This window comes from Diadema antillarum, unplaced genomic scaffold, assembly GCF_040938485.1.
Source record: "Diadema antillarum isolate AM-2024a unplaced genomic scaffold, OU_Dant_1.0 seq00001495_RagTag, whole genome shotgun sequence".
NCBI classification, from domain to species: domain Eukaryota; kingdom Metazoa; phylum Echinodermata; class Echinoidea; order Diadematoida; family Diadematidae; genus Diadema; species Diadema antillarum.
Genome location: NW_027272232.1, coordinates 814684 through 838171, shown reverse-complemented (window position 1 = coordinate 838171; position 23488 = coordinate 814684). Strand labels below are relative to the sequence as shown.

General features: G+C 38.6%; 1 protein-coding gene across 1 annotated transcript; it reads left to right on the top strand.

Annotated features, from left to right (window-relative positions):
• On the top strand, positions 1 to 21711 carry LOC139710056 (organic cation transporter protein-like). The gene is made up of 11 exons (XM_071622003.1): positions 1 to 153; positions 5785 to 6054; positions 6669 to 6772; positions 10675 to 10829; positions 11835 to 12003; positions 13030 to 13168; positions 13919 to 14010; positions 15049 to 15257; positions 19142 to 19250; positions 20099 to 20308; positions 21552 to 21711. The coding sequence occupies exons 1-11, from the start codon at positions 1 to 3 to the stop codon at positions 21709 to 21711; spliced, it is 1770 nt and encodes a 589-aa protein (XP_071478104.1).
• The last annotated feature ends 1777 nt before the right edge of the window (positions 21712 to 23488 follow it).

The window sequence follows — 23488 nt, the reverse complement described above, 5'->3', positions numbered from 1 at the left end:
ATGCCGAAGTTGGACGACATCCTGAAGGACATCGGGGAGTTCGGGCCCTACCAGCGGCGCGTCTTCCTGATTTGCTGCATCATCATCTTTTTCAATTCATGGATCTCCATGATCACTGTCTTTCTCAGTGCCTCCATGGACCACTGGTGTGCGGTGAGTCAAAACCAGGATATCCTAGTTCAATCTAAAGGGATTGTAAACTTTTGGTTTAGAACCTAATTTCAGGTTTCTAACATTAAATCTTATTCGTGAGATAAACAGAAACCTCTTATGAGTTATGAAAGAGCATGTAATTCCATGGGGAACTTAACATTTATTTGATGAAAATTGGTTTTGAAATGGCTGAGATACTGAAAACAGAGCGAATCTAATAAAGAGTGGGACCCACATATTACTCCGATCGCTTTATTTTACCTTGTATTTGGGTGTTTCAGTCATTCCAAACTCGATTTTCATGATAGAAATTTTGATTTCCTCTTAAGTTAAAAGCTAAATTCCCATCTCCACCAACACTGTGTCATCCCTTTAATCCTTTTGTTTTAGTTTATCTTCTCCCTCCACAAAACATGACATTTATCAGAAAGTCATACATTGACCGCGAGTACACAATATGGTTGACCCTATTATAGAACATTCGATGTAATTAACGAAACAAGACAAGTGTACATAATTTGAAATCAAACTTGTTTTATTGTTCTTGCCCCGAAGGGGGAAAAAGAGAAAGAAGTGAGGGTCGATTAAAGGGATAGTACAGTTTTGGTTGAGACTTAACGTCAGGTGTATGACATTTGTGTGTGTGTGTGTGTGTGCGTGTGTGTGTGCGTGTATGTATGTGTGAGATAATGAGAAACCTTTTATGAAATACGAAAGAGCATGTAATTCCAAAAAGGAACTAACGTTTATTTGAAGACGATTGGTCCTGAAATGGCAGAGATATCAACAACAACAAAAAGTGATCCTAATAAAATTGACAGGCCACGACTTTTATTAGGATCTCTTTGTTTTTTCCTCGGTTTTGGATGTCTCAGTCATTTCAAGACCGATTTTCATCAACTAAACTTTTGATTTTCCTTAGAATTGTGCGATCTTCAACATTTCATCGTGTTCTCTGAAGATCTTGCAAAACGTTACAAGCTGAATCCTCACCTCAACCAGTACCGTACAATCCCTTTAAAACGCGCAGAGCTTGAATACTGTTGACAACTCGTACAATCGACTAAAAAGTTGCGAATAGAAAAATGATAATTCAAAAGAGCACAGAGTTTACAGGATAGACAGGACCAGACAAACAAAACACACAAAAAAGCGAACAATGCATAAAGTGCATGAAGTGACAAATGGGCTAGGTGGAAGATATCACCACTGATCACGGAACACGACTAAAGAAACATGACAGTTTAAACACGGCAAAGAGAATATTTTTTTCCTTACCCAGGTTTTCGATTGTCTTCCCCACCCCCTCTTTTTTATTTCTTTTTTTTTTCTTTTACTGTCAGTGCTCATACACAGAAACTGGTGATAAGTGGACGAAGCGTTTATGTTTAATTGTGTTCTACTAGTAATCTTAAATAATTGTGACCGGCGATAACGGATATAGGTAAAAGTCGGGAATTTCGAAAATTCATTTTTTTTTTTCGTTGAATCACATTGCCCATTTCCTAAGCTTTGCACGAAACCGTTGTCGCCAGTCACAATTTAGAACTGAGTGTACTCGGAAGCGCTTACCTTGGTCACCAACCTTTACCCGGGTATTCCAAATAATTCAACACCAGGTAGCGCATAAATCAGTCGTGCAGTGTATGGATTTATAGAATTTATTGCGATCCTTGCTCAAATAGACCAATAATTTTGACATTATTGCATTGTCAAAGTGAATAGATATTGAAGAAAATAATATTACTTTGAATGATTTGAATTTGATCATCGAGATGAAAAAAGGTGGAGAAATGTTTATGAAGGGGGGGGGGGGTGCAGGGGATGGTCGCTCGGCGACTTTGACCATTCTCACAACTTTTGTTGGTAATGTGTAATTTGGTTACATTATACGGGAATTTTCTAATATCTGGTTGCTTACTTGTTGGTCGCTTGCTGACCAATAGACTTTGTAACAATCTATTTTAATTCCGAATACTTTACTCTTTTATCTGTACGTCTATTATGATGAGTGATGATTTGATATCAATTGATGATTATGTACTTGTACGCAAAGATAGAGTAGAAAAAAGACGTGGTGGAGGAGTTTGTATATACATTCATAAAACGCTATCTTTTATTATAAGACAGGACCTTTTTTCAGACTCTCTGGAAGCTGTATGGATTGAATTGTTACAAACTAGGATGGAAAATTTAATCGTTGGTTGTGTATATAGACCACCTAATGCAGATAGGTTGTATTTTGATTGTTTTTTGGATATTCTTGAGAAAATAACAGATGAAAATAAAGAGAATGTGATTTTGGGAGATTTGAATTATGATTATAAGTTTGATGAAAATTTGTGTAATAATCCTATCAATTTGATTGAAAATTTGTTTTTGTTAACACAAATCGTTCACAAGCCGACGAGGGTAACAGATAAATCATCAAAGTGTTTAGATCATATACTTACCAGTTTCCCTCATAAACATACTGTCTGTAATGTAGCTAAGATTTCAATCAGCGATCACTATCTCATATATACATGTGTTGACATGAGGATAAGTACTGATAGGAAACATAAAGAAATTGTTTTCCGTGATTTTAATGCGTTTGATGAGTTTAGGTTCTTGGATGATCTTAAGAGAGTTTTTTCAATGAATGATTTCACGGATGAGGCAGAAGGAGTTAATGAAAAATGGATAAAATGGAAAACTATATTTTTACAAGTATGTGATATGCACGCCCCTTTAAAAAGGGTAAGAGTTAAACAGAGATGTTGTCCATGGATCACAAAAGATATTGTAAAGCTGATTTATAAAAGAGACTATTTAAAGAAAAAATGTGAATCCCAACCTCTTTTTAAGAAGGAATATCAAAGAGTCAGAAACAGTATTACAAAACTTAGACGCAGTAGTAAAAAGAAGTATATGAATGTTATGTTAGATAAATGTAAAAATGACAGTAAGAGAGTGTGGAGAGAACTGAATAGAGTCACGGGTAGAAAACGTAAAGAAGATAACGTTCCGATGGAATTGACTGCCGATAAATTGAATGAATATTTTGTTAATGTCGGTAAACAAATAGTAGAAGGTGGTAAAAGTACTTTTCAATGGAATCATTCTGAATGTATTTATGAGTTTATTTTTGATTGTGTCTCTGTCGATAGCATTCGTAATTCTCTCATAAATCTTGGTAAAGATAGCAACCTTGACATTCTGAGTTTTGATTCTAAGTTGTTATGTATAGCTGCTCCTGTCATTTCTGAAACACTTTGTATTATATATAATAAGAGTTTGACTGATGGAATTGTTCCCACTGAATGGAAAAGGGCTAAAACGACGCCTATATACAAGGGCAAAGGAAGTAAAAATGATCCTTCAAATTATAGACCAATTTCTGTCGCTTGTCATGTATCAAAAATTTTTGAAAAGCAGATTAAAGATCAGTTATTGGCATATCTTCAGCAAAATGATTTGATTAACATAGATCAAGCTGCATTCTTGCCCCATCACTCAACTAACACTTGTCTCCATCGAGCTGTTGATGATTGGTTGGAGTCTTTTAACGATCGTGAAGTAGTTGCAGCATGTTTTCTTGATATTTCTAAGTGTTTCGATTCAATTGATCATACGTTATTATTGCATAAGTTGGAATGTTATGGCATCAAGGGCAAACAATTGAAATGGTTTTCTGATTATTTAACTGGTAGGAGTCAAAATGTTTTTTGTCATGGTCATCTCTCAACATCTGAAAGTATCACGACAGGGGTACCACAAGGGAGTGTACTTGGGCCTATACTTTTCCTCATATTTATTAATGATATTTCCGAATCTGTATATTCATGTTCCTGTAATGTATTCGCAGATGATGTAGTAATTTATTGTTCGCACAAAGATACTGATAGAGTTACATCAATGTTGCAAAATGATCTGAACTCGATATATAGATGGTACAAGAGAAACAGATTAAGTATTAATTTAGATAAGACTAAGGTAATGTTATTAAGTTCACGGTGCTCCAAAAGTTTGAACATTTTTCTTGATGGAAAAAGGATTGAACAGGTTCATGATTTTAGGTATTTGGGTGTTATAATAGACGACCATCTTCATTGGGATGCACACGTACAAAATTTAGCCAAATCTATTTCTATGAAATTATTTATGTTACGAAAAATGAATAAATTTTTGGATAAAGATTCACTTAAACTTTTGTATACTGCAGTTGTTCAACCGTGTATTGATTATTCATGCTCCGTTTGGGGAAATTGCTCTGCTAAAAATAAAAATATTCTATATCGATTACAAAAGAGGGCAGCACGAATTATCACATCAAATTTTGATTACGAAACTGCAAATGGGAATGACATAATCAAGGTTTTGAATTTGCAAGCATTTGAAAATAGAAGGAATTATTTTTTGTCAACGCTCATGTATAAATGCATCCATGGACTTGCCCCCACACGAATGTGCAATAATATTGAGATGATTTTTGACAGGCATGGGTTTAACACAAGAGCAGCTGATTCTTTGAATGTGGTACCACCTAAACCGAATGTAGAGTGTTTTAAAAGCTGTTTTAGATATGCAGGAGGAAAGATATGGAACTCACTACCAAATGTTTTAAAGAAATCAAAGTCATTGTCAGCTTTTAAGTTGTTATATAAGAAAATGTATTTTCACTGATTTTATCAAACGCCCTGTTTTTACATAATATGTACCATATTATTTTTTGTCACACTGTGTTACCCACACTTGCCTGGTGCAAATTATGTGTGCATGAATCCATGAATGTGTGTTATGGGTATACATGCATTCGACTGATTAGGTTAAACGGGCATGACTGCCAGATTGCATGTAATTTATTTATTAGTGTAGATTTTTACATAGAATTTCTATCTGCTTTTTATGATCGTGGGCTTGTTGATTCAAGTCCTTTCTGGCAGAGTTTTTACATTCCTTTTGTACACCAAATGGTATGATTGTGTATATAATCTTGCATCATTTTATTCACTGTTTTAATATATTCTTTTGCATCATATTGTTTCATTATATTATACTTAGACTGGTTACTACTGATTTCAATTTAACGTATTGCTCCTTTCAGCTCTGATTGCTTGTTTAATTGTAGTGGTTTTTATGCTTATATTTATGTAACATGATTTTTGTTTTCATATAGTTGGATTGTACAGGACCTTGATGTAAAACAGCATTCACTTGCTGATCTTGTTATCCTGTCAAAATATGTTGAAATAAATATTAGTCGACTATACAAGTTATTCACAGTATACAAGTTTGCTTTTTAGAAAACCTCCTTTTTTGCTTTTCCTAAGAGCACGGATAGTGTAACTTTAAAAGAAGTGGTTTAAGACTACGTATGCACACACTTGATTCATTGATTACCTCTAATTGTCATTGTCAAAAGTCAACCATTATGTACTCAAGATAGTTTGTAGTTTTCGTATATTAAAGTTATCTTCTGTGGAAGAAGAAAGTGAAATAGATTGAATCGAACTGAATTGAATTCCACAGCTCGATGTATTGTGTTATAACATGAGACACTTGCACATGATTGAATAAAATATGAGAAACGACAGAAAGACAGATGATGCACATTTGAATGTATAATTCCACAATTGCCTGCACTTTCAGGTACCGGAATGGGACGATTTTGATTGCAGTGGCGCAGGTTTAACACCCGATGCTTGTGCCGCCGCCAAGAGGAACGCCAGCATCCCGTTCAATTTCACCGCCGACGGTGAGCTGGTGTACGAGCAGTGTCTTAAATATAACGTGTCGAATGTCGACTTCTCGCCGGGGCTCTTTCCCCAAGATTACGGCGTCGCACCGGGGGAAGTCATCGCCTGTGACCAAGGCTGGGAATACGACAGGTCACAATATAAATCGTCTATCGTCACTGAGGTACGGCCATGAAAATTACCAGCATATTTTTTTTTAATTCGTGTGTTCTTGTTCTATACTCATCAAGCAAAGACTCATCGTCATTAATGTTTGAGTCATTGGCAGCCTTCGACATGAAATAGAAATGTTATACCTGGAGATCGTACGCACTGAGATTACTATCAATTGATACTTTAACATAAATCGATGTTTTGTATTTTACCTCTTCTGTCGTACCGGTAACATGAGATGTATAGAAAGATTGCCAGTGATCAATGGTCGCACAGTAGTCTCGTGCATTATTCCACCCATCTCTTCTCCCTTTCTAGTGGCTCGTTTGAGGTCTTTGATTTTCATTTTTGACCACATCTCACAACTTACCTCTTCCCCCGCCCCAAGATTTGCCCTCCCGTTTCTTGACATTCTCCGTCTTGCATTCTTTGAGTCTAGGGTAACTCGCGTAGGTAATCATATTTCATAATCATCTTTGATCACAGTCAGTGACTCATCATGATCAACTTTGTCCGGTGAGGTGACTATCACAGTAGCATAATATTTAAACGTGTTTCTGTTGCTACACTGTCTCTTAATTTATGTACCCTTTTAATGTGTTCATTTTCTAACATTAATTCTAGTTTGACCTCGTTTGTGGAGATGAAGACCTCACCGACATTTCCCAATCCGTATTTTACGGTGGCTACCTGGTGGGCTCGATCGTATTCGGATCTCTGGCAGATATGTGAGTAATCTGGGGTACAGTTCCCCAATCTTATTATCATCTTTGGAACAATATTCCCCTTTCGCAACACGCCGAGAGATGGCGCAAACCGTTTGATTGCATGACCCGGTAAATGATGATGGTGGTGATGATGAAGAAGATGATGATAATAACAACTAGAGAAGCACTCTGAGACCTCAGACCTCCGCCAAGCAGCTACTTTCCACCGTGATCTTGCTCTTCCATAGAGATCAGTGATCTCCATCCACTGAAAAATCGTCCCGATTTCCCAAATTATTATAGATGTCTTTGTTACGTCATAAACCTTCAGATGCGCGGCGCGCCTCGCCCCAGCAGAAACTAGAGGATAGCGCATGGAAACCTCGAATACGCGCAGCCTGAACTCCCAATTTCATTAGCCGGGTTCACACCACGGTTCACACGTACAAAATAGCGGGATGACGATCGCGATGCACATCCCGAGTTTTTTTGCGAGCGTCCACACGTACCAAATTAGCGGGATAGCGATCGCGATCGGTATTCCGCTAATTTGGCGAGCGTCCACATCACGTACCGAATTATCCCGCTAATTGCCGATAGAGACAACAGCAAAGCCTGCAAACTGGGTCACACAGCGCCCTTCTCTATCACTGCCTGCGCGCACTTACCCTTGTCCATTGTCTTTTACTGGTCAGTTGTGTGGTTCGCGCGCTGTTGTTGTTGTGCTCCAAAGAGGTGAAGGAGCTCTTCGCAGAGGAGCAGGCCTGCCTCGCTGTTGTGATGTGCGCATTGCATGATGGGATATAAAAACTCGAGATTCTAATCCCGACCATTCACACATACCAGCGCGGTGCCAATTATCCCGCTAATTGACGAACTAGCGCAAGATTCCTTGGGATTAGCATCGCGATGCTTATCCCGCTAATTTTCGGGTTTTTTCTGTCCACACGTGCAAAAAACTCGGGATGACGATCGCGATGCAAATCTCGAGATTTGTATCCCGCTAATTGATGTACATGTGAACCCGGATATTGACCCTACCTGCCAAAATATAAAAAATCCTTCATAAATTCCCCGAAAATTCTTGGGTCACTACCAAAAGTTAATCGTTTTTTACTTGTGTCATTCTCAACCTTTCTTGCAAGTTTCATCCAAATCCGGTAACTACGTTTTGAGTTATTTTGCACACGGACAAACTAACTAACGAACGAACGAACGAACGAACGAACAAACCAACGGTGTAAAATCCTCCCTCGGCGGACGTAATAATAATTTTCAAGGGTTGCGCCCCAACTGATCTCCTTCGGGAGTATCTTTTTATACTCAGTGTGGGTATTGCTCTCCTCGCATGTATCGTCATCTAATGTCCATGAGTGAAAAGGGTTCAGACTATGTGAGGCTGAGCTGGAGTTGAGGCGCGTGGCTCTGCAGCAGACCTGTGAAAAGTCCACTGTTCGCTGCAGAAGTGGTGCACATTATAGATCTCCGCTTACCTTGTTCGTGATGTTTTCACCCGTATTATTATTATTATTATTATTGCCAGAACGACAATGGTTCATCCGCCTACAGCATGTGGCTTACCCGACCCCAAACCTGCATTAGAGAAGGATTTGCTGTATCATAACTGTATAGTTGTACTTTTTATTTTGTTTTTCTCTATGTTTCGGTCATTGTTGTACCCGTGCTCCTCATCTTAATCTTTAACTCGATTTTAACTGGAACCTACGATCAACAAGATCGCCTTTAAGTAGGTTCCTTCATATTTCTTTAGCATTCATTTACAGATTCCAACCTTTATAGATCGACCACTATGTTTTATTTATTTGCTATATTCTATGTATGTCTCATAGCTGGATATCATGTATTTCATTTAATTTTGTTATATTTGATGTATTTTTTTTTCATCGAGAAATATGAAAATAAATTGAAATTGAAAATTGAAATTGAGTCTTTCTCCTTCAAACAATTTCTAGCAAACTTGCGTCTTCTATTAGTCACAGCTGATTCAGTGATTAAGCATTATTGTTTTTCTGTTCGGTATCATAGATTCAGTTGCTCTTCGAGCGCAATAATTGCCATTCCCAATGGCTTTTTCTTTATTGAGAACATGAAAGAAATTTCCTGCTTTTTTCCTCATCGCGGTGTCCATTGAACTGCAGCCCGTCTGATATTTTAGCAGTCTACGCGTATTTCCGTGCTTTCATGAGATGTTTTGTTTCTTTTCGACAATGCAACAAAACATGTTGACATAGCCATTGATTAGCTGCTGTCCCTTGCGTGAGAGAACGTCGTTAAAACTAAAAACTAAAAAAAAAAAAAAAAAAAAATCGAATACACTTCCCCTTCCTCAGGTCAACTGGATGGTTCAGTGATATTCTACATAGTGCAAATGTAGGCCGAAGCCTTTTTGTTTAAGGTTTCTGTATAACCATCAAGGCATCCATAACAACTACTTTTTTTAATTGTATTTACTATGTTGTTTGTATTGTTTTTACTTTGTTATTTGTTTTTTTTAAAGAAAACAAAAAAACAGAAGAGCGCTTACCGTAAGCAAATAGAGAGAGAAAAAAAAGAAGAAAATTAAAACAGCAACAGGCAATTAGATAACACAGCGATTCCGATGTAATGGGGTAGACAGGTGGGGACGTGGGGTGGAGAGGTAGAGTCATGTTCATCAGTGTACTCTCTAAAAAAAATCGAGTGAAAATTTCCACTCATAAAAGAGTGAATGCAAAAAAGAGTGAATTTCGAGTGAAACTGGAGTGAATTTTGAGTGAAAATGCTCATTTTCACTCATTTTGGAGTGACGTCAGGAATCACTCGAAGATTTTGGAGTGATCCCTGACGTCACTCCAAAATGAGTGAAAATGAATATTTTCACTCAAAATTCACTCTAACTTCACTCGAAATTCACTCTTTTTTGTATTCACTCTTTTAAGAGTGAATATTTTCACTCGATTTTTTTTTAGAGAGTATTCATTTCATTAATAGGGAGCTTTAGATTTTAGACGCGCGGACGTTCAGAGGGAAAAGAAACGCGCGCGTCAAGCGCGCGTCAAGTCGATCTATTTTTAGCTTGCGTCGCCTGAGTTTTTCACTACACGTACTGTGGGCTATTTTTACGTCCGCACAGTTTGCAACGTAGAGAGCTACTTCATGCACCGATCATATGGGGGCGCGATTTTATTCTTTATACGTTGCGTCCCAGCGTAATCTAAAGCTACTTTTCAGCACGACGCAGTGGAGAGGAGAACGTCCAGCGCACTCGTCGTCTCAAACGTCCGCGCGTCATAATCTAAAGCTCCCTAATATCAAATTCTAGCAGCCATTTAGTTTGTGTCAATTGCATTCATCCAAATGAATGCAATTGAATACAAAGCGAGTAGTTGTTGTGAGTGTGAGTTTATTAGTTTGTTTCTTTGATTTTTTTTTCTTTGGAGGCAGTTCACTATTTGAATGTATTTTGACATAATAGTAGAGACGAAAAGCAGTATTATTATGTCCGTAGAGAAAGACAAAATATCTGTGAATTTGAGAACATTTTTGAAAAAGGCATATCACGTGCAAACTGCATGTATTCTAAAGTGTATAGAAATGCATTTGATGTTTATACACATTCACATGATGGAATAGCTCTATTTTCGGTAATCAAAAGAAGAATCTCACTGTGCCAATATAACAAAGCACAATAGCAATACTTGTTACTTTTGTTAACACTTCATAAACAAGATTCTGGTTAAATTACCTAAAGAAGTCTTGTTTGATCTGATGACTAAACTTTATAAAGAAAATCATAAAAGAACAAAAATCAAATTATGTGGAAACGCAAAAACCTTCATCGTAAGAATGAGATCATGTTAAAGTTACAGATGACGGTTCATTTTATGATAATAGGTTTTACGTTGTTGTTGTTGTTTTTACAGCGTTGGCCGATGGTGGACGTTGATGGCGTGTTTGGTGCTGAGGCTGATAGCCGGTGTGGCTTTGGCGTTCTCGCCGACGTGGCCAGTCTACGCGGTTATGAGGTTCTTCCAAGGCGCCGCTGGCATCAGCATTTACATCATAACATTCGTGCTTGGTGAGAGTCAATTTCTAGAGACTAATGCTTACACTACCTATAAGGTACTTCGTGATGAAAAGGGGCATGGTAAGCTCGTCTACACGTCGAATACTGCTGCAGAGTCTTCGGAACTGTAGTTTACTCAAAAGAGTAAATATAGGGCCTACATCCCATGGAATATACTATGAAATCATTTTAGAGAATCTTGTCACCAAGGCTTGAAAGTTTGAATGTTGTGTAATCGAGGAGCCCTCGCGGCGCAGTGGATAAGACTTCAGACTATAAATCACAGTGTCCCTGAATCAAGTCACGTAAACAATCACCGAATTAATAGAAAAATATATAAGCACACATATACTATCACCAGATAGTTATTTTATCCGCTAACATTGCATACCATCGATGTATATCAATTTGTCAATCAGTTACAAGACAAATCCTTAATCTGAATATACGCAGTACCTGCTGCGTGCTAAGTGGATTAGAATCACCACTGGCTGTTGTGGTCGAGTGGATAAAACGCCTTTCCGGTAATCGTATAGGTTCGAATCCTGCCCCAGTATGTATATATGCCAATATTTTTTTTTTTAAATTTGGTTTACTGATTGATTCTGATTACTTCGGTGCTCATTCACTTCGATATCATGTTGACTTTTATGTATCATTTGCGTTTTATTGTATTTCTGCTGTGACGTCACAAACGGTTGTTGTCTTACTACTCATCCAGAGATAAGAGACGCAACAATTTATAACATTTGGAAGGATTGTGCAAATTTACGCATTATGTGTTCTATTGATATATTGCTGCATTTACTCATTTTAGGTGTATTTACATTTTTGTTGTTGTTGAAAGCATTCACAAATTGTCGTAGAGTCCATTTTCCACTGCGATACGCAGTGTATCTACTGCATGAGTGCCTCATAAAACTTATCCCATTGGCAACGGGAATACACAATCCGTGGGAAATTCAGAATCCTGAAGACACTGGATTATTAAACTCACTGACCTCTCTGATACCACAGGAACCGAGTTTGTGGGTCCTTCCAAACGCAACGTGGTCGGGATCGTGGTCGTCATCCCTTTCGCCCTCGGTTACATGCTACTGGCCCTGCTCGCCTACCTCCTCCGCTACTGGAAGACCCTGGAGCTAGTGGCTACCGCCCCGACGGTCGCCTTCTTAGTTCTGATGTTGTAAGTCATTCCTCTCAAGACTGTGAGTCAAGCTAGAAGACTATGTTGTAGTATTTACTCTTTGTTTGTGTGCCTGCGTGTGTGTGTGAGGGGGGGGGGGCAGTGAGCTACAAAGATGTACCTCTTTGGACTCATCCCAGGCCTAGCTGTTCCGTCAATACTTACAATACAGCATCCCTATAAATGATATTTTTCACTATTTACAGACTTAGGTATGTTTGGTAGACAATCCTTCCTCACACATCGATTAAATTCGTTAAAAAGTGATGCATCTGTACCACTATATAAGCCCTCCTCAACCCCCATAATCAACAAAGTAAAAAAAAAACAAACAAACAGAAACAAATTCAAAACATACCCTAACGGTCCCTCATGATCCACTGCCCAAGTTCACAAACGCAAAGAGACATTTTTAAATGATTACATCTCAATGCAATCGGGGGTTACTAAAGATGATGTTCGTATTGTTAAATACCCCTCTAATTTGATGTAACCCCATTTTATTGATCACAATGTTTTTTTCATCATTTTTCAAACAAATGCAATATCTTCCAAGAATACAAATGTTTAAATGAATCAATCCAGAGAGGCTGGAGGGAGAGAGAGAGAGAGAGAGAGAGAGAGAGGAAAGAAACAAATTGCTATGTTCATATTGCTACTTGTTGTCAGATATTCCTACCTATTTCTCATAGATTATTACTATTCAAATTATGGTCATGAGGGTCTTTCCCTCTCTTTCTTATCTCTCTCACTCTCTCTCTCTCTATCTCTCTCTCCCTCATTCAGGTACATAATCATTACACTTAGTGTTCTCTCTCTCTCCTCTCTCCACCTGTATCTCATCCTAAAATACAAACTTCATTTACGTCCTGTTCTCTTTCTCTCTCTCTCTCTCTCTCTCTCTCTCTCTCTCTGTGTTTAATTTCTTCCTAGTTTACCCTAACTTTCTCGTCAACTTCACTGATTAATTCTTTTTAATTGATTCCTCACTTTGTTTTTTTTTTTCTGTAATACACATTTTAACAGCTTCCTGCCCGAATCTATGAGATGGCAGATTTCGCAGGGGAAGTACGAGGAGGCGGAGAAAGCATTGCGTAAGGTTGCCGAGTCGAACGACAAATCCCCGTCGGGCCCCATCCTCAGTGGCGAGTTCGTCAAGGAAATGGTAGGAATGCCAGAATTGATGAATGGGAAGACGAACAGTATGACACCATGTGAATAAAGATTTGGGAGTATGGTTCCATGGCATTTGCTTCTGCGGCAATTATTGCTCCCATGAAAAGCCTGCACGCCACAAATTCTACCCACACAATCACAACCCTAACCCTAAGTGATTGGAGAAAATAAGACTGGGGTAGTTGCAATAGCAAATGTCCTGTCACCGGAAATATCAACTTGATATGTTCGGTAATAGATGGATACATCACAAAAAAAGACTACTTAGCTTTTGTCCAGATGGTCATCCACTACATGTAATAATCTCTTCTCCTACTATTGGTACTGATTGGAAATTCAATCGCAGACGTATAGGCAGATGTATATATAGACGCACTGATAACAGGCATCACGAATCAACATAAAACTGAAGCAAGATATTATCATAGCGTTGGTTTTTTTTATGATGAGGCATGGAAACAATAACATTAATCACGCAGGTCATAAGAGTCAGTGCTATCAACACAAGTTGACTAACAAAAATGATGATATCACAAGACCACAAGGATCACCAAAAGGCGAAACGGAGGACTGTTGGCATGGATAGATGAATAAATAAAAAAAAAAAGAGAGAGATGAAGACATAGACAGTCATGAATGGATCCATCATATCATCATAAGTATTTATTGGGCATATAATGCTGATCCGACAATCTTATTTCTTTTTTTGGACTCCAAAATCGATGGATTTAACAAACAGGAGAGCGCCACCAAAGGTCGGCGTAAAACAGGTCTTGACATCTTCCGTACCCCACGAATGCGTCTCCGCTCTGTGAATATCATCTTTAACTGGTATGTGCTTTCCCATTTTATAATTTACACCGTTGATCAACTGCAGTGTTGTGTGTGTGTGTGTGTGTGTGTGTGTGTGTGTGTGTGTGTATTTGTTTTTCAAACTCCTGTTTAAACTTTTGTGTGACTTAGTGTCAATTTGCACCGGTATTGCGTTGCCCACTCTGTCCAAAGTCCCTGTCACAGAAAAGGGTCAAATAAGAATTTACCCTAGATAGAGATGTGAATTCAAAATGCAGACACGTTTATGAGACTTGTCTGTTAACCTTATGGAAAATAGGAAGATCTTTTTAGAAGTTATGATTTTTTGAAGCTTTAGTTTTATGCCAAAATCAATGGATAAGAATGCGATGAAAATAAATTATGTGATAAACTGGAAGGAAAACAATATTAAGAAAAAATAATGGTTATGTAAAGGTGGATATCTTCATTTCTTATTCAAAGATGACGAAATTAACATCGTAATGATTATTGTATTCCCTGGGGCAAATTATTTAACGGCAGGGTTCGTGTAAAACTGAAAACATCCAACCATAAAGATATGATAATATAACAACGAGGATGATGGGACAGTGTCAATATAATACTTTCATTGTGTGGTATACGAATTATTTATACAAGATTAAATAAGAAGGTTGACATTACGATTATCCACTTTATTATTTCGTGATGTCTTTAAGTCATTGCTATTACACAAACAATTTTCTTTCTGCCAAGTCTGGACTCTGTAAACGGGCGGTTTGTCTTGATTATCAAAAGCAACTGTTTTTTTTAATCCGATGATGATGTTAATGGTGCTATACAGTTTAGCCCTCTTACAGTGTCAACAAGTTGTTTCCATTCCAGATCTTTATATATATTTCTGAGGCTAACTAATTATTTAGCAATATTTATTAGCGGTGAACGTAACGTCTGAGTGTGTAATTAAAAAAACAAACAAACCTGAAACACGGGATATCGTGGCTCTGTCACAACGATCGGGAAGCGGTTGCTGTTGTTATTGTCCTCTTTGTGCTTTTGGTTCTCAATCCTTGGAAGGATGGTCAACGTCATGGTCTACCACGGGCTCTCTCTGAACACGTCCAATCTGGGCGTCGACGACTACGTGGCCTTTGCCGTGTCGGGCGCGGTCGAGATCCCGGCCTACCTGCTCTCCGTGTTCATCATTGAGCTCATCGGTCGACGGCTCAGTATGTTTGGCTGTCTGTTGCTTGGTGGCGTCGCCTGTCTGTGTACAACCTTTATTCGTAAGTCGATGGGAGCAATTCAAACGATTTCGACCAGTTCAAAGCAAACTGAATTGTCCTTGTATCATGAACCTTCACAATAGCATGTTTCCCGAAGCGAGAATCCATTTTCAACTCTGTCTTAATCAATCATCATCATCTCTTTTTTCGTTATTCATGAAATGAAATATTGTTTCCGTAATGTTGTCACAATGTACATATTTACATATGTGACCGTGCATCACAAAACGAACAAAAAGTCGCCCTTGTTTTACGTGGAGTCTAAAAAGAGGTGAAATTGGTCAACCGAGTCAATATTGTTTTTTTTTCCATATGTTCTAAAAGAACTATCCTTTTTCTACATTATTCGTTGATTTGAGATCATAACATTGATGAGAAAGTGTGTTTTCAGCAGTTTTTCTACAACCCTTTTATGGGGGAGTCCAGAAAGATCAGGTATGTCTTAGAGTTCCCTTTTCATTTCTTGAAATGCTTTACACACTCTTCACTTTCAAGTCTAATAACTTTTAAAAGGATAACTCTACTGCTTTGAACGTTGGCATGAATTACAGACAGAATATGTTAATAGAACATTCTTAACTCTTTATGTGCCATGGTGGAAACCTCCTGTGTGCCACGTTATTCTGAGACAGGAAGGTAGTCATGCTTTGAGAAAGAATTCTGTTTTTCCAATGTGTATAACTTCTACAAAATATGTTAAGATGGGCATAAAAGCAGGCAAAATTAATGAGGAACGCCAAGCTTTGTGTCAATATAAATTGTATGACGAATATATTTTCAATTTTTCTTTTAAATGACCAGTTGCTACATTACTGTAAAGGCATGACTTTTGCACATAAAACCGTGACAGAAACTTAGAATGTACCAGCAAATCTAGTTGGGAACACCGCTTGATAGTTAATCACCTCATAGAATGCAAGCCGTGTATGAGAGGAACAAAAGCACGAGAAACGCCTTCATTATGCCGCGGGATTAGCAGTGATTAGCGATTTATCGATCGATTTGGCGGCTTTGTTTGTTGAGCAGAATATGCCGTCGACTGAGTCGGACGCGCGAACGTGGCACATAAAGAGTTAATTTTCGCTTAATCTGGTAATCCCTTCATTGTTGTTGCTCTGGTGGTTTACACCCTGTGTTTTGTCCCTTTCATTGCACAGCTAGCTCGGCTTAGTAAAGATTAAGCGCTTGAATAGACCCTGTACTTCAGCGCCTCTTTTCTCACTTCACATTTTTCCAGAGTAATATTTGGATAGTTTAGGGGAATCCATTTCAATTGAGTTAAACATCATTTCAAAGCTTAGAGTCTGCTCTTTAAGAATATTATGCCCTTAACTAAAAATCCATGCCTGGCGACTTTTTGTTGGTTTTGTGATGCAGGGTCACATAATGTGTTTCGTTGTTTTCTACAGAAAATACCAAATTATATCTATTCAACAACACAAATTAAAAACAAAATATTCAATTGCAGACTTTATTAGCAAGGACGGTGAGTTGGCTCAGTCGGTAGCGCGTCTGCCTCACGAACCTAAGGACCCGGGTTCGAACCCGCGTCTTGACAGAGCAATGTTGTGTGTAATCATACCGTCCCCCTAGCAAGAGGCAAAACACTCTGTCCCACGGATAGGACATAAAATGGATGTCAAGTGTATGAAAGAGTCATGACGCATACACGTAAGAGATCCCGCTTCATTCATTCATCGCAAAGAGCAGGGTGTTTAACCCACCTCACATCCTCACATCCTCACATCCAACTGGACCCCATGAAAGACCAGCTTAGCGTAGCTGAATATGGGCTATCCAGCCATCTTCTCATCTGCAGATGGAAATGAACAAACGGACAAACAAACAAATGATTGCAACTGACTGACAAATTGCCCTACATCGACGTAAATAAGCACTGAATTGATCAGTGTTTTAGTAGTAGCCATGATAAAAAATCATGGGCGTACATACTCGAGCAGGATTCGAACCCACGACCTCCTGATCACCGGACAGGCGTCATCTCCACTAGACCACCGAGCTTTCGCCCGACAGCAAGTGTTGGTTCTAATCCTTATAGCATGCAGCGGGTACTGCTTTTGTTATTCAAATTTATGAAGTTCTTCCGTCGTGATGTTTTCATTGCAACTGATTGACAAATTGCCCTACATCGACGTAAATAAGCACTGAATTGATCAGTGTTTTAGTAGTAGCCATGATAAAAAATCATGGGCGTACATACTCGAGCAGGATTCGAACCCACGACCTCCTGATCACCGGATAGGCGTCATCTCCACTAGACCACCGAGCTTTCGCCCGACAGCAAGTGTTGGTTCTAATCCTGTCCGGTGATCAGGAGGTCGTGGGTTCGAATCCTGCTCGAGTATGTACGCCCATGATTTTTTATCATGGCTACTACTAAAACACTGATCAATTCAGTGCTTATTTACGTCGATGTAGGGCAATTTGTCAATCAGTTGCAATGAAAACATCACGACGGAAGAACTTCATAAATTTGAATAACAAAAGCAGTACCCGCTGCATGCTATAAGGATTAGAACCAACACTTGCTGTCGGGCGAAAGCTCGGTGGTCTAGTGGAGATGACGCCTGTCCGGTGATCAGGAGGTCGTGGGTTCGAATCCTGCTCGAGTATGTACGCCCATGATTTTTTATCATGGCTACTACTAAAACACTGATCAATTCAGTGCTTATTTACGTCGATGTAGCGCAATTTGTCAATCAGTTGCAATGAAAACATCACGACGGAAGAACTTCATAAATTTAAATAACAAAAGCAGTACCCGCTGCATGCTATAAGGATTAGAACCAACACTTGCTGTCGGGCGAAAGCTCGGTGGTCTAGTGGAGATGACGCCTGTCCGGTGATCAGGAGGTCGTGGGTTCGAATCCTGCTCGAGTATGTACGCCCATGATTTTTTATCATGGCTACTACTAAAACACTGATCAATTCAGTGCTTATTTACGTCGATGTAGGGCAATTTGTCAATCAGTTGCAATGAAAACATCACGACGGAAGAACTTCATAAATTTGAATAACAAAAGCAGTACCCGCTGCATGCTATAAGGATTAGAACCAACACTTGCTGTCGGGCGAAAGCTCGGTGGTCTAGTGGAGATGACGCCTGTCCGGTGATCAGGAGGTCGTGGGTTCGAATCCTGCTCGAGTATGTACGCCCATGATTTTTTATCATGGCTACTACTAAAACACTGATCAATTCAGTGCTTATTTACGTCGATGTAGGGCAATTTGTCAATCAGTTGCAATGAAAACATCACGACGGAAGAACTTCATAAATTTAAATAACAAAAGCAGTACCCGCTGCATGCTATAAGGATTAGAACCAACACTTGCTGTCGGGCGAAAGCTCGGTGGTCTAGTGGAGATGACGCCTGTCCGGTGATCAGGAGGTCGTGGGTTCGAATCCTGCTCGAGTATGTACGCCCATGGTTTTTTATCATGGCTACTACTAAAACACTGATCAATTCAGTGCTTATTTACGTCGATGTAGGGCAATTTGTCAATCAGTTGCAATGAAAACATCACGACGGAAGAACTTCATAAATTTGAATAACAAAAGCAGTACCCGCTGCATGCTATAAGGATTAGAACCAACACTTGCTGTCGGGCGAAAGCTCGGTGGTCTAGTGGAGATGACGCCTGTCCGGTGATCAGGAGGTCGTGGGTTCGAATCCTGCTCGAGTATGTACGCCCATGATATTTTTATCATGGCTACTACTAAAACACTGATCAATTCAGTGCTTATTTACGTCGATGTAGGGCAATTTGTCAATCAGTTGCAATGAAAACATCACGACGGAAGAACTTCATAAATTTGAAAAACAAATGATATTAACAATTAGAACATGCTTTGTTATCAACAGCCCCTGGAGCTGCCCTGACCACTGTTGCTATGATAGGCAAGTTCGGCATTTCAGCCTCGTTCGCCATACTCTACCTGTACACTGTGGAGTTGTACCCTACAGAGATCAGGTAAGCAAACTCAAGACAAATGCGTCAAAATGTAATGATATTGGGTACCTTATCATATCAAAAGTGGCGTGTGGAATTCGGCCGTTTTAGAGTAATTATAAAAGAAAAGCCGTTAAAATGACGAAGATTTGGTAAAAACATTACAATTTACTTCTTCCTTGTTTAATTTCATAATAGAGGTATAGATCATTACATTCCGTTCATAAGCATTATTATATCTTCTTTTTGTCATTTTCAACTGCAAATTGTGAATTCGTTTAGTAGCAGGGTTTGTAAAACCACACAATAATCATTATTAAAGAGAGTTCCAAGTGAATGGAGCATGCAGTTTTGATAGGTGGACGGGCGGGTCTTTTTCTTCTGTATTCTTTACTTCTCTCCTTTTGTAGGTAGCTATATGACGTAACTACATAATTATGTACATTGTTGTACTCTGTTTCAAAAGTTTGGCGGAGAAAAAAAAAACAACAAAAATACTTTGTAATTGTATATTGACGGTTAATTTTCCATATTGCATTCATTCGTCCGTCCCGTAAAGGGGAATCCTGTTACAAATCTATCTCAATACGCTTTTCTTTTCTGAATGTGCAATATAGAAATATTAACATTATCTTTAGACGTAACTGAATTAGTGAAAAAAAAAATGTCATGCACTGTGTTATCAATAGATGGTTATCATTGAATCATGGGTCGCAGAATAGTCCTTTGTGAACTCTGAAAAGCATGATCAACATTATAATCCTATAAAAGGAGTATTTTGATCGGATCTAAGCTAATGAAAAAAAAAAAAAAAACACGTACATTTTCTCGTCATTTATACTACCGTGACTACATCCGCCCCCGATCAGGACTGCGGCGATGGGGACGTGCTCGATGTTTGCTCGCGTCGCCGGCATCATCGCCCCGATCATCCTCACGCTGGACAAGTACTGGACTCCACTCCCGCTGGTCATTTACGGCAGCGCCTCGGTCCTAGCGGGACTGCTCTCCCTCTTCTTCCCGGAGACTCGCGGCCAGAAGCTACCCGAGACCATGGAGGACGGGGAAAACTTTGGACTGTAAGTTTTACTTCAAACCTCAGTCACAAATTTTTGGTACGAACGTTGCGTTCGTACAAATCTCCTCTTTGTATGAATTCAGGACTTCGTTGAAGTTGGTAGAAATTCGTGCGAACACCGATTAATTCGTAAGAATAACTTAAGCCTATTTTGAGAAAGACGAAGTGATTTTCGGTTATAAGATGGACTTGAGTTCGTACGTATCTGACACTAATGCCTTGAGTAACACTGCGTCATACCTATGGCAATTTTAAGATTTTTTCGTTGTCGCAAGAAAGTTGTACGTGCAGATCATGGCATTCTAAAGTCATTCGTAAGAAAATTTTATGAATGTGTTTACTTTGTCTGGTTCAAGCATACGCTGTCGTGTACAGTCTACAGTTATAAATCATGACTGTTGATAGTCCCGCATTTTCTTTGACGGGACATGCTTCCTCGTCTAGCACCATGAACAGAAAGATAATTAGAACTTCGAGCGTTTGACTTCTTACTCCTTAATACCCAACAATAATTACACGAATTGTGTACGCACTCCTTTAAGAGCAGCTTACAAACGTCTTATGAAGGTTATGAGTCGTTCGTATGAACGCCGTACGAATCTCCGTTGGTAAAACTTTCTTACGAACGGTGTAAGGGCCTTCTGTGAACAACTGAAGGCGTTCTTACTATCATCTGAAGAATTTGATGCTTCTAGAATGGTCTAGCAAACCTATGAAATCTATCCAAAATATTGCGTGGTTCATACGTTGTTCTTGAGACGTTCGTATGGTCATAAGAAATCTTGGACAAGACAATCTGTAACCAGGCCACGAACATACGAAAAGTAGATAGATATTTGTTTATTTCATCAAAATGAAAATACATAGCAGCCTAGAGGGTGATTTGCGTCTTCTTGATATAAATATACAAACAAAACAAAACAATACGATACAATAATCATTCACATGAAACAGATGCAAAAAGTGAGCCTTATTGCATGTACATAGCTATAACCACAAATACAATTCTCTTTCAAAATACGATATTCTATCAACAACAGTAATTACACATGAATAATTACAACAGAAAATAAAAGCAATTATTATTAAATTATCAAAAGATGCAAATAGACCTGCAGTTGTATCACACATACATGTGCATTACATAACATAGCCGTGGTTTTTACAGCCTTCTTTGTGAGATCTTACGAAATGGTCTAAAAATCGTTCTTACGACGTTCGTTTATTTTGTCTCTGTCATACAGTAATCTGGAGGACAAATCGGAGAACAGCGGGTCATTGGCCAACGGCGAGAAGAATGGGGCGCCCCCAGAGTTCAGCGTGATCTATTCCCCAGAAAAGGAGAAAGAACCGGTCGAACAGGGAACCGTTAATCCTGGCTTCAGTCATCAGGATGGAGAATGAATCAAACTTGATTCCAACTTTTTTGATACATCAGAATCAAAGTAAAATATTGCCAGAACAATGATACATGTATACAATTAAAAATGATGCACGGGACAGATGGATCGGTGACAATTGGATGCATGAGTTTTACCTTTAAACTGTTTAAGATGGCTATGTAAATTAATGAAACCCTTTTCCCTATCATGCATCCGGTACACATAAAACACATAATTATACAAGGATTAAGGCGTTCATTCGGATTTTACTGGAAGCACGGCTACAAACTGTATGTATTCGGATTTTACCCGTCGCATGGCTCAGTCTGTGTGGACGAGTACAAATCAATGTAAAACAATTGACCAATCAGTTTGCAGATACTCTAAAGTCCATTTTTATTTCATCCGCTATACACCTGCTGCAGAAAAGTTTGTCACCTTCCCCGGTTTTTATTAAAGATTAATTTCAGGAGATTCATTAAACAACTTTACAGGCATGCATAGATATGTACATGTGATAAGATAGCCGAGGATCTCAGAAAAGCAAAGAAAAAATGTAAATGGTGCATGCCTGTGGTCAGAAATGGAAACGAAACACGTAATTAACAAACTTCACTAATAGAGTTCAAGTTCAGTCATCTATCTCTCTCTCTCCCTCTCTCCCCTCTCTCCCCTCTCTCTGTCCCTTAAGCCATCCATCGTCAATTAGTATCATTACATACACAGGACTGGCTAAGAATGATTTTGACGGAGAGGAGATCTGTATATTAGAAACACGAAAAGACAAGAACATACAAGTAAAATCAATAAACAATAGCTGTGTCAGTCAATCAAATGAAAAGTATGAAAATCATTGCTTTCTTTTCTACTTGTTAGATATCACATCAACTTCATATTTAATTTGGGGGGAAAGAGAGGGAAAAGAGATAAGGAAATAAGGAGTAGGACACTACTGACTACAAGGTTGATTTACTTTATCGTACCTTCCAAACTCTATGTTTAAAGGACAAGTTCACCTTCATAAACATAAGGATCGAGAACATGCAACAATATTAGTAGAACACATCAGTGAAAGTTTGAGGAAAATTGGACAATCGATGCAAAAGTTATGAATTTTTTTAATTTTTGTGTTGGAACCGCTGGATGAGGAGACTACTACAGCTTGTGAGTCATATGCGTACAACAGTATAAAGAAAATGTAAAAGAAAATTCAACATATTTTCACTTTTTTTCGCATAATAAAAGAGCACTTGACTTGCCTCTTTCTAAAGGCAGGGGGAATTATATTACCCATAACATTTGTCGGTAATGATTCAGGGGAATGTGTACTTTTTTCAAAAGATGGAATTTTGTGAAATTCTCTTTATATTTTCCTTATATTGTTGTACGCATGTGACATCTAAGTTGTTCATACACTGCAGTAGTCTTCTCATCCAGCGGGTACTGCACAAAAGCTTCAAAAATGCATAACTTTTGAACGGATTGTCTGATTTTCCTCAAACTTTCAATGATGCGTTCTACTAATACTGCTACATTCTCTCAATCCTTATGTTTATGAAGGTGAACTTGTCCTTTAACATGTGCAGTGGCATGTGGAATATGAATTTAACAATGTTCAGTGCAAGGTAATCAATGAAAAATAACAACGCACAGATTTACAAAACTGATGTAGATTAATTGTTGCTCTTTTTTTTTCACCTAGTGCTCTTGTCCTCAAATTGAATTACGCCAAGGAAGGATGTTGTATTTTTGTCGGGGTTTCGCTGTTTGTTTGCTAGCTTGTTTGTTTGTCTATGTGC

Excerpts from the sequence above, each read along its gene's own strand:
- LOC139710056 (XM_071622003.1), top strand. The coding sequence starts at position 1 with ATGCCGAAGTTGGACGACATCCTGAAGGACATCGGGGAGTTCGGGCCC. Across the intron at positions 13,169-13,918 it reads GCGAGTTCGTCAAGGAAATG|GAGAGCGCCACCAAAGGTCG; the intron begins GTAGGAATGCCA and ends TTTAACAAACAG. Across the intron at positions 15,258-19,141 it reads TCTGTGTACAACCTTTATTC|CCCCTGGAGCTGCCCTGACC; the intron begins GTAAGTCGATGG and ends TGTTATCAACAG.